The sequence below is a fragment of the Colletotrichum gloeosporioides genome, assembly GCF_011800055.1.
Source record: "Colletotrichum gloeosporioides strain Lc1 chromosome Unknown consensus_17, whole genome shotgun sequence".
Taxonomy (NCBI): domain Eukaryota; kingdom Fungi; phylum Ascomycota; class Sordariomycetes; order Glomerellales; family Glomerellaceae; genus Colletotrichum; species Colletotrichum gloeosporioides.
The window spans coordinates 396,516-408,036 of record NW_025544662.1 but is presented as its reverse complement, the minus strand read 5'-3'; the positions used below and the strand labels follow the sequence as shown (position 1 = coordinate 408,036).

At 55.9% G+C, this 11,521-nt stretch overlaps 3 protein-coding genes across 3 annotated transcripts; 1 reads left to right on the top strand and 2 right to left on the bottom strand.

Annotated features, from left to right (window-relative positions):
* Positions 1–3,788: 3,788 nt before the first annotated feature.
* GCG54_00011009 (AN1-type zinc finger protein TMC1) lies at positions 3,789–4,276 on the top strand (the record flags this gene model as incomplete). Its single annotated transcript, XM_045410919.1, has 2 exons — positions 3,789–4,103; positions 4,202–4,276. Coding segments are annotated over 2 exons (390 nt in total), but the record flags the coding sequence as incomplete, so codon positions are not given.
* A 1,503-nt stretch (positions 4,277–5,779) lies between these two features.
* Positions 5,780–7,097, bottom strand: GCG54_00011008 (Endonuclease III-like; the record flags this gene model as incomplete). The annotated part of the gene is made up of 2 exons (XM_045410918.1): positions 5,780–6,359; positions 6,409–7,097. The coding sequence occupies 2 exons, from the start codon at positions 7,095–7,097 to the stop codon at positions 5,780–5,782; spliced, it is 1,269 nt and encodes a 422-aa protein (XP_045267976.1).
* Positions 7,098–9,337: 2,240 nt separating this feature from the next.
* GCG54_00011007 (putative lipase) lies at positions 9,338–10,948 on the bottom strand (the record flags this gene model as incomplete). Its single annotated transcript, XM_045410917.1, has 3 exons — positions 9,338–10,306; positions 10,414–10,713; positions 10,892–10,948. 3 exons carry the CDS (start codon positions 10,946–10,948, stop codon positions 9,338–9,340), a joined length of 1,326 nt encoding a protein of 441 aa, XP_045267975.1.
* Between the last annotated feature and the right edge of the window lie 573 nt (positions 10,949–11,521).

Sequence of the window (11,521 nt, the reverse complement as noted above, 5' to 3'; positions counted from 1 at the left end):
AGATATTTTAAGTAAATTAAAACGAAATTTAAGATAAATAAGCTATATAATATTAATTAAATTAAGTATCTCATATTATTAAAGTATAGTACCCTATTAAAGGAACTTAAGGATATATATATAATCGCTATAACGTAGTAGTAGTTAATAGGGCGGTTAGATATATAGGGGGTGGTTGGAGTAGGGGGGTCCTCTCATGTATCCCTGGTCATACAAGTATTCACAAAAGAATTCTTCACAAAACGGAGGACGAGGTTATTCCTTGCAGACATTGCCCAAGCAAAGACTTCGGGCCGGTAAGGGGTCGCATGAGGCTTAATCCTTCCATTAAAAGCAACTTTGCCTTATGCTTGACTTGATGCTAGCCTTTGTTTGCACGTCACTGCAGCCCGTCAAGAAGTGTAAAAGAGCAGACGAGACAGTGAGGCGTACCCGGGGAGTGGTGGCTGCTGAGGGAGGGACGGTTCATCGCAGTGTTTGGAGCGCGATGCACTCCATAGCTTGTGGAGGCTGCGATGATGGCGAATACTAGGCTGCTGGCGGACTAGCATGTGGGGAGGACGTTGGGCGTGGATGCGCAAGATGAAAGGAGAGGGCGGCAGCGACGAGGTGCTACTGGCGACTGGCGATTCCAACGAAACCCCAAGCGCTGACACGCAAGTCAGTCGTCCATCCATCGCCAACCATTTTCGTAGCGGGTTACGAACGAAGAGCAGGTCGGGGCACGGCGGGCTGGGATCATTGCTGCAGGCCGCGGTCGTGCAGGAGCCATGATCCATGGGGCCATGCGACAGTCTTGCCAGTGCAGCGCCATGCGGTGCCTTGCCTTGTCATTGTATGTAGTCTGTAGAGGGCAGGGCGATGCGGACTCTCTAGTTGATACGGCGGAGTGGTTTGCTGATGGTTTTCGTTGGTACCAGGCACCCAGGTAGACACCAAGTAAGGTATTGGTGGTGATGGTGGTAATGATGGGTAATGCGTCCTTGCCCGGCTGGTGTAAGTCTATTTTGGCTGCGCTGGGTGGCGCATGTCTTCCGCATCGTCCACAGATAGTCCAAGGCAGCTAGTCAAACGTGAGTTGGTTGGTGAATGGTGCATCGTAGAATAGCCGGCGTCCGGGAGTTGTAACGGGACGCTACGGGATGCATCTTGATGAATGAAGCCGGGCTGTCTTTCCGTCGATGCAGGCGTTGGCAATAGAGGCAAAGAAGAGCAGGCAGGATAAGTACCAAGGTGGACCGAGGCAAGGCAGTTACAGGTTGGATCTGTCTGGGGATCTGCCTTCCTCCTCGTTCCTTCCTTTGGAGGCAGACGTCTCCTTCCGTGTTGCCAGTCCTGCTCCTACCTTGCCTGACTGAAAGGAAGGCACTTCCACGTGTCTTGCCTCCTGCCGTCCAGTCTTCGGCAACTGGCCATCCGCATCGTGGTTCTTTCTTGCAAGTAACCAGCCCGCTTACACAATTGGAAGTGAAGTCGCAGTGGGCAGTCGATGATCTGCATCCAGCACTCTGCATCTGCATCGTCCAACTCCCCGCCGTCACTCTCGCTGTTGCTTATTGTTTATTCCTGACTCGCACCGGGATTTCAATCCCCAAGCACGCTGCACACGCCCCGGCCAGCAACAGTCGCTCGCTGCTGCTGAGCCTACTGCGTACTACGGCTACGGATGCCACTGGCACTTAAAAGTCACCTCATCTCGCCAAATTCCAAACCACCGCTGACGTATCACCTCGCCTGTCGGATACCTTGCGTCGCCTGGCCTTGCAAATTGCCATGGATGCTTGGATGATGGACCACCATCATCGCAACCCACAAGTCAAGACCAGCTCCCTTTGGAAGGCACGGTGTGTGGATGTTCAGTCTCACCACACCCCGCCCCTTCTTTGGCTAATGTTCATCAGCATCATCAGCCAGCCAGCCAGCAGTGAGCCATTACAGCTTTGACGATTGGCCTGCTAGCGATCACACGCAAAGACACGCTGCTCTGTTGCAGATCCGGCGGCAGCGACCCATCGATCCGGGTCGGAAACAGACCAAGAAACACGGAGACAGCCCTTTGGTTCAGAACGGCACGACGGGACCCTTTGCCTTGGACGCGGTCCCTTTGACTCTGGTCTACCCGTGTGATGAAGCGGCGCAGGGCCAGTCCAGTCCAGCTCAGTCCATCCCGACGACATTTGACCGTTTTCGGAGCCTCGCAACACGGTGTCATCGGCATTGCCTAGGCGCCCATTTGGCACAGGCACAGGCCAGCGCCCATACTTCACTTGCCAGCAGCAGCAGCTACCTCCCGTCTTGTATAAGGTACGGAGACACTACGCAGTACCGGTGGCTTTGAACCTCGGGATTGCAGAGCGCCCAGTGTCTCGTCTCGCCATGGACCCCGACCCCCGACGACCCCGTCCTCACACGCCGCCAGGGCTCCATCAGCGTTGCCTCGCCCCATCCGATCACCCAGTGACTTGCTTCAGCGGTACACCTCAGTCAATACGTAATTAAGGCACCGCGGTTGGCACGGCTGACTTACGCAGTCGTGTTGCTGCCTTTATCCCATCATGACAGGGAAACAAGCCCACTGTTCCGGCTGCACAAAGGGCCGCCTGTTCTGACACCTCACCTCATACGGGCCCTGTTTATTACCCAAAGCCTTGATTATCGTTCTCCATTTGTTGACCTCAACCAGTACATACGGTACGGTACATTGGTACCAACCTGCATGTCCGTTTCCATTCCCGTACTTGACACTGAACGAGGTCTGGCCTCTCTGTCTCTTTGCCCAAATCTCTCCGTTGCCTCATCGCTCATTTGTTCCACGGGGTTCTGCAAGCGGCGGAAAAGCAAACGGCCTCCTTAGCACAGCGTGGCAGGTAGGCATGGATGACACTACTGCGTAGACACCGTGGACACGGCGGTCCGTAGGTAGTAGACGGATAGAGAATGGCTAGTGGTCTGGCCGTGCGTTGCAGATTGCTGCGCAGCACACGCAGTCGGGTACAGCTTGCATCGGAGCCTTCACCTTTACCGCCGTCATTGGAGAGGAGAGGCTCTAAGCAATCACCGCACCGCACCGGGCAGGTTCACTTGAACGAAGGTGGGCTCTCTGGTCACGCCTCCCGTCCGAGTTGTGTGTTTAATCAATCCTGCATTGGCGCCGCCGATGGGCCTCAAGTGCCCTGCATGAGTGTTGGCCATACCCGTTTGAAGAGGGTCGTCGGATGCTGAGTGTACCAACTGTATGAGAAGCTAGCTGCCAATGGATGTGGCTCCTCTGCAGTAGTAGGTAACATGGAACCCAACACACCCGCAAATCCATCATCTGGTGCATCCCGCCCACCACCACCACATCCACCGTCCGCTACAGACGGGAACCTACTAGTGCACGCAGCACACTATGTATGTACGGATAGTGCTGTTCTGCGTAAACACTCAAGGGAAGTCAGGGGCGTGCGACTTCCAAACAGAAGGCACCACACGCCCCCCTCCCTCCCTCCTACCCCCCGTCTCAAGCTCCACCAGCCACCTTGTCCCCTGCTCCACGCCGCTGTTCCTTGTCTTGTTGTCTTGTCATTGTGAGCGCTTCTCCCGCCTTCGACCTGGGCCTGGCTTGCCTGGACCTGGACCCGGCTTTGCTTATTAGATCATCACTGACCGACTGACACAATTCGCCTCCAACCAACTTCTGCCTCTGCCTTTATTACTCACCTCCATTTCCTTCGTTCTCTCTTCCTGTCCTCCTCCCTCCTCACCTCACATCACATCCTTCGGCACTCCCGTCTGTCCCGTCTCAGAGTCCACTCGTCCTCGTCTTCCAGCGAGCTCGGTCGTCGACAACCTCATTCAGCCTTCCCTTCGACGCAGACAAGACTCTTCTTGCCTCCTCCAGACAGCGTCGCATTGCTCGTCTGACCACAGACGGCCTGACAAGACAACCCACGTCACCAACACCACAACTACCCAACATGCCTCAGAAGAAGATCCGCTGCACCTTCAAGGAGTGCAAGGACGCTGCCCAGCGCATTGTCGGAGATTGCGGCTTCTGCAACGGTCACTTCTGCGGAAAGCACCGTCTCCTCGAGGACCACAAGTGCGATGGCTTGGAAGACGTAAGTTACACCCATGATCCCGAGTGTTCCTGGCTCCTCGGCCTCGGCACCGTCTTACGAGATCAAGATCTGTTGTGCTAACTTGCCTTGAAACGCAGTGCAAGAAGCAGTCTCACGAGCGCAACGCTGCGCAGCTCGAGGCCGAGCGCACCCAGGTCATCCGCGGTGTATGAGGAAACTCTACCACGCCACATCCTGTCTTCCCATCTCCACGCCGAAACGGCCGTTCGCGCGACCACACATCCCGTCGAGATGCGGCTTACCGGTCCACCACCCAACCGCCGGGAATATACAGCTCGGATTCTACCGAAAGCTGAAGGGTCCGGCGTGCGAGGCGGACTACATCACCAACACCTTCCAAATGCACGTTCCCCTTCACACTTTGGGACCTCTGCGCGACACGATGGATTCTTTTTGATACAGTTCCGGCGAATCTCGACATGATGTTTGCCATCGTAATGCAGAAAGCAGCAGTAGCGACCGCGGCGATGTTTGTCGGCACTCGCGCATCTCGATCCGAGGCGTCTTTGTTCGCCTCGATTCTTTTTTTACACGACGAAGTGTACCATTATCTAGTTTAGGATAGTTCGGCTTCCACTTTCTCCCGCACGGCGTATCGGCGCATGGTCATTTTATACGGCCGCCATGGAGAGGATTGGCCGTCAACTTTTGGATCTATTCAAATTACATTTCACTTTGAAACCTCACTTGCAATTTTCCCTTTCTACGTTGATGAAATTATGATGACTCTGATTCAGTTCTGCCCAACTGGTGTCTTGGAGGCTGCGTTTAGTTGAGGTTCCGGCAGCGGAGATGCCGTGGCTGAGCTGGGATTCATGGAGTATGGTTCAGCGTTGCGCATCGGAGAGTTACCGCCATTTCAGCCGAATGAGACACGGACGAACATTCCACGTCAAACGGACCATGCCCCTCGAAACCTTCAGCACAAGTCAGTTCGATGCTGCTGCGGCAGCAAAACGTCTTCATTTGGACTGGCTCTGTCATCTCCTTGGGCCAACCACCAGCTTTTTTCCCCTTTGCTGTTGTCATGTCGTCTCACTGCTGGGAAGATCAGCCGTGGCACGCCATGCTTCACCTGCCCGTTTTCGTCGTCCTCTGACCATGCGAGTCAGTACCCGCCCAAACCGCCCTCGTCTTCGCCTCCGCCTCTGCCCGCCTACGCCGCGTCCACGTCACACTGTGAAAATGGCCCCCGGAAGCCTGACGATGACGGCACACTCCACGGGCGGACACGGGACACGGGGCGTTGCTGGCGGGCGAATGCCGGCGTATCTCCGATATCGTATCTGCTGCTTCGCTATTCAGTTCGCCCCCTCTTCCACCGCCTTCTCCGTCCGCTGCACAGTGCACCTTGGCTACCTTTTTTCAATGACACCGCCCCCAGGCATGCATTGCACTTCCGCTGCCCCCTCGAAATCGGAATTCCTCCGAACTTTTCGGGCCCGCTCTCCACCGATGCCCGAAGCGAGGCAGGCAAGCCCCGGGCACCTCGGTCGGATATGACTGCCGTCGTCCCAAGAGTCATTCATTGGACCTGCTGCATCCCCTGGGCTGACGCGCGCGAGTGTAGCAAGATGATGGTTACGGAAACACCGCTGAGCTCACTGACTTGATTCACAGGCGATCCCTCGTTATCGGATCACGTTCACACGCCGTCAAGCTACTTTTCCGCGCCTCCTTTTCGGTGCTCCCGCTCCGACCAGCTCACTCGCTTCCGGCGCTACCTCCGGCACCGGCACGCCTGTCGGTTCTACGACCTCCTTCTTCACGACTTCTTCGACAATCTCCTCCGTCTTGATGACTGTATCGTCTCCGACTTCGACCTTAACCTCCCTCGCTTTGCGACCCTCGGTTACCTTCTTCCTCTCCGCCGCCTTACACAAGCCCTTCAATCCGAGCTGGCAATCTCCGCACTTTCTCCCGACGGGCAAGCAAACAGTCTGTCCGAGGCCGACAAGCAGCCAGTTGATTTCACGCCATTTGTCATTCGGGAGCCAACTCTGCAATGCCATTCTCGTCCCTTCAGGCTGCGTTGTCTTGTGCCAGCCCCAGAGGTTGGTAATGCGGTGCACGTGGACGTCCACGCCAATACCCTCCGTCTTGTCCCACGCCGCCGAGAGACACAGATATCCCATCTTCGGACCTACGCCCGGTAGAGATGTCAATCCCTCTATGGTGTCGGGAACGTCGCCGTCGAACTTATCGCGAAGGATCTCGGCCGCGGCTTTGATATACCTAATACCGTCAACATTGTTTTGCGAGGTCATGACCCATGGTTACTGACTTGGTCTTGTTATTGTGAAAGCCAACCGCCCAGATCAGCTCGTTCAACTTGTCCGGTTCCACAGCCAAGATGTTTTCCAGGCACAAACCACCCTCCGCGCCTTCTTTATGCGGAGGCAGCTCCGTCATCAACCTCTTCATCGCCACGGCATTCACCGTGTCCTTGGTCTGGCTCGAAAGCATCAGCGCAATGAGGATGTGAAACCGCCTATCCCGCTCGGAAGCGTCGGGATGGAACAGTCTCTCGCAGCCCATCGTGTCCACGGCCGCGTCCTTCGCCGCGCCGTGGAGACGCATCTCCTTGACCTGGTTGTACATCTCCTCCCAGTCAGAGGGCGGCTCCACGCGGATGTCCTCGCCCTTGATCACGCGCGCTGGCTTCCTCTCCCTCTTGGGCTTTGTAGGTTTCGTGGACGTGACCTCGGCTGCTTCGGTCTCGACCTTGACGGCGGCGCTCGGAACGTCGTCCGCCGCCGCGACCCTCCTCCGTTTCTTGAGAGGCGGGCTCGTGACGGCATCTTCGATGTCGTTGCCGAGAACGATGTTCTGGAGAGTGGTGTCGGGCGCCGAGGAGTCGGTCGTGTAGGCGAACCGGGCGAGGGAGGAGCGCGTCGTCCGGCGCGTCGGGGGCGGCGAGGTGCTGGCTTTGAAGATGGCGGAAGTCTCCTTTGAGAGGCGTGACGTCCTCATTTCTGCTGATCTACCTAGTGTGTGTCTTCTTCACTCCGTTGCGCTGACCAAGGAAATACTCGTGATGTTGATGAACACCAACTCTGTTGCTTCGATTATTTCTCAGTGCTCTCAATAAAGCAAGACGCGGGAGATGACCCGTCGACGACGCAATTGACCTTTTTTTTCCCTCCTTGTCCAGCCCTCCAATGAAGCTGAAAGGCTAAGGTAGGTTCACTTCAAAGACTACCTAAATTACATTGCCAGCCGTGCACGTACCTGCCTCGTCTGCACTACGTAATCGCAAAAGGGGACTCCAGGGTTGGTTGATAAAGGTGGGGACAGCCGCTGGGAGGACCCTTGACTGATGCCGGGGTGGGAAGGGGGAGCTGCGTTGGGGATAGCGCGGGCCGGGGGATTGGGTTTGGTTTTTTGGTGGTGGTCTGTGCTTCTTGCGATGCCGGTAAGCGAGGCGGTTGATGGGGTGGGGTGCGGTTTGCGATGGGGGCGTGGGAGGGAAGAGGGAGGTAGGTTTGAGGCGGTGTTGGTTGGTGATGGGTCTTTTGGATGATGTTTATGGTTGCTATGATGTAAATTTTTTGTTGCGTCCAGAGTTCAAGACTTAGGATGGGTGTAGGTTTGTTGATGTAAGTGGTCGCCTTAACAATGAACTCAACGTATATCCCACCGACATGTTACGTTTGTTTTGCAGTGACCAAATCGTAAACCTAGACCGGCGCTGAGGCATGCAATGCCGATGTGCAGCTGAAAATCTAGTTATGCTTAATGAGATAGTCTCACAGTATCAAAGCTGTTCGGGCCATGAGTATTTAAACCGCGAGGATCGGATGTCTGGAAAACACAGAGCAATTAGGTGAATGTGAAGACTCTTTAGTTATTGAACTTTGACCTCAGAGAAATCGATGAGTTGCTCGTCCGAGTGGGAAGGGGAGGCGCTGTCCCCACGATTGGAGCTGTTCATTGACCCCTCCTGTGATCAAGCTGGGCTTATACGTCATGAATACACTTGTCACAGAAATGGATGACAGCAAATAAAGGCAGATTCTCATACGACGGTGTTTGATGTCAGGCCTCAAGTCGCTTCGTTCAATGATCTTTAGATCTGGGTCTTGTGTTCGAGTGGTAGACTGGATAGACAATTCGGGCTCGCGGGAACGGTATCCCACTTCGATGTTGGCGAGATATATAAAATCTAGAGATTCTTCCCCGTTATTGGTTTCGGAGGGCAAGAATGTGTGGCTTGATGTGAGACTACTTGGACTGAAGCATACCCGTGAGATAGAGAAGTTATGTAAAGAGGGTCTGGACGGTGCGGATGCCTGGAAAACTCAGCATCGTCACCCGGCGTCCCTCTCTGGTTTCTTGTTATGATAAATGAAGCAACTCAGGATGAGAAAAGTAGATTACGTATTGCGGGAGGTTGTGAGCAGCAGAATGTTTCCAGCACTTCAGTAGTCGAACTATGGGTTGTAGTCACGATGCCTAAACACGCAACAGGTTCCCTGAAGTATATTTGGTTGCCCTGAGTCGTTATCAAAACTAATCCACCTGATTAAATACCATTCGAGAGCAATGCCTGTCCGAGGACAGCAGTTTGATAGCAGTCTTCAAGCCCTATTCTGGCCAGTGACCTTTGACTGCCTGTTTTGCGGTGCAGAGCATACCCTAGAGTGGCGCGTTGTTGCTGGGGATACTTAGGACTTGGATATCAGTGCGCTATACAAAAGCAAACAAACGCGTTCAATTACGAAGTTAAACAAACTGGTCAATATCTGTGTTGACGCGGGAATATAGACAGAATCAAGGCGGTGCGATAGGTATCTGGAGAGTGCCACGGACGGAGCGAATCGCTGAGGAGGGCTTGGAACCATCTCTGGCGTCCCTCCGCACTTTCGTTGCATTCTAGATGAATCAACTGAGGATGAGAGAATACACTGCGCTGAAGTAGGAGGTCGGTGGCATCGAACTGTCCTTCTCTTCGGGGCTTGACTGTATGGACTCTGTTGTCCCAGCGCCGAAGACGGTAGCCTCACCGGTGGCTATTACTGCCCTTGCGTTGTTGAGAGAGGGTAGTCCGCTTCGCTTATATACTCTCATGAGTGAGCAGTGGGTTCGTAAATATAAATATATTACACGAAGTATTCTTATACAAAAAGGTCTTCGCCTCCCTGGGGAGTAGATATGTACCATAAATCAACGCTCCCAACTCCAAGTAGAACCGAACACTACCGAACCCGTCGTCAGATCGTAAACTCCTCGTTCAACCAGTGCTTCAACACCACGCGCCCCTCGTCAAACGTCTTCTTCTCCCACCTCACAATGATGGCCGCGTGACTGTGCCTGTCATTGTGAATCCACACGGGGTACTTGTTCCACCCGACGGCGTCCAGGTTCTGGACCATCTGGAACTGGTACGGCGCGAGCGCGAGCGTCGGCTGCGAGGGCACCGACATGCGCCTCTCGCGCGCGAGCAACTGCGTCGTGCTGCGGTCCATCTCGCGCGCGCCCGCGTCGTCCTCGTCGTCGTCCGTCTCGCTGCCGAGGTACTCCTGGTCCTGCGAGCTGTTGAGCGTCTCGTACACGTGCTCGACCTCCTCGCGGATCTCCTTCATCCACAGCGGGCCGCGGTACTCCTCGATGGCAACGCCCGCGAGCCCCTTCTCGTGCAGCTGGATGCGCTTCGAGGAGCGCACCGTCTGGATCGCCGAGTTGAAGAGGAAGGCGACGATGCCGATGGGCACGAAGACGGAGATGGCCAGCACGAAGGGGATGCGCTGGGCCCACGAGGCGACGGAGGACAGCGTCGGTCGGGAGCCGCCGGAGAGCTTGGGTCGCGGGGCGATCGGGTGCTTCGGGTCGAGGATGACGTCCTCGTAGCCCGGGACGTAGTTGACCTTGATGCCGTCGAGATTCGTGTAGGGGTCCGTCTTGGTGATGCCGGTGGTGTAGTGGACGGCGCTTCTGTCGTTGACGATGTTGGTGTAGAGAGTGCGGCGCTTAAAGCGCTTGAGGCCGGCGAGGAAGATGGAGTCCGGGTCCGCGAGAACGGCGAGCAGGGGCCGGCCCGTGTCGCGGAAGTTGTCGATGGTGAAGAGCTGGCGGCCCGACATGGAAAGGGTGCGGGCGCCGAGGACGTTCCAGAGGTGGTTGTGCCAGCCGCGCAAGGGGGTGCGGACGCCGAGATGCGGTGTGGCGAAGGTGACGAAGTTCTGTAGCGGGAGTCAGCGATTTTGCGGTGAGAGTGTGGGTGCGGATGATGGTGTTGTTGTTGTTGTGGTAGGTGAGTGAGTGAGTGCGTGTGACATGAGGAACTCACCATGCACTCGACGGTGTCGAGGATGCCCTTTGAGTGAAGCAGTCCAACGGCATAGCGCGAGACCAGGCCACCGAGGGAGTAGCCCACGATGCTCAGCTTGGTAATCTTGCCGCCCCTTTCCTGGATGGCGCGCAGCTCCTCCTCGATCTCGGCGCAGACGCGCTCGCCGCCGCGCTCGATGCCATCGTAGGTGAAGGAGCCGCTGTTGCGCTTCGCGAGGAGCAGGTAGAGCTTGTCGGCGGAGTGTTTTGCGCGCAGGCTTTTGGCGATCTGGGCCATGTGGTTGGGGTTACCCCAAAGCTACGGGTCGCACGTTAGCATCAAGGTGCACTACACGCTGCAGCAGATCATGACGTCGCCGCCACCAGCCAACGGGTTTGCCGGAGCCAGGAGCCAGGAGCCGCCCGGTGTCAGCACTTAAACGTTGGGAACGGTGTGCTGGCGGGAGGAAAACAGAAAAAAGGATGGAGGAACGAACCCCGTGGACCAGTACGCAGAGATGATCGGCCTCCACGGTGCCGCCGGTGTAATCCATTATGTAGCTTGATGAGATCAGGGACCGGTCAATAGAGCGAAGGGAGAATGGCAACAACGCTTCTTGTAAGTGGGATGTTGGGGGTCGAAGGGACGCTCTTTTGGTGGGACGCGGGCCGAGTTAATATTCTCGGGGCGAGCCACAAAAGAGTCCCTCCAACGGAAAGTCCGCACAGTCCGACCGGGGGAGCTGAATCCCGCCGCCTCGGATGGTGGACTGTTGGACTTTTTCAGATGGTATTTTTTTTGGTCCAGTGTCTGTTTCTCGCCTCACCTCGCCCTGCAGCGCAGCGACTCCCGGGGATGGGGGAGATTCGATGACACTAACACCGGGCGCTGCAGGCTACTAAGGTACTGCGTAGTAGGTGGACTTAAGGGGAGATAAGGCGATGGATGGGCCGTTGGGTGGTGTGCTCCAGCGCGCTATTGGTGTGGTTGGTGCCGTGCGCCGCGTGGCTCTAGGGGTGGAAGTTGGTCCGCGTCCGCTATCTCCCGTCGGGTGGTGCCAATTGGGCGCACTGCTGGTGGTGGATGGTGGATAGTCGAAACGCAATTGGAATGCGCGCACGCGACA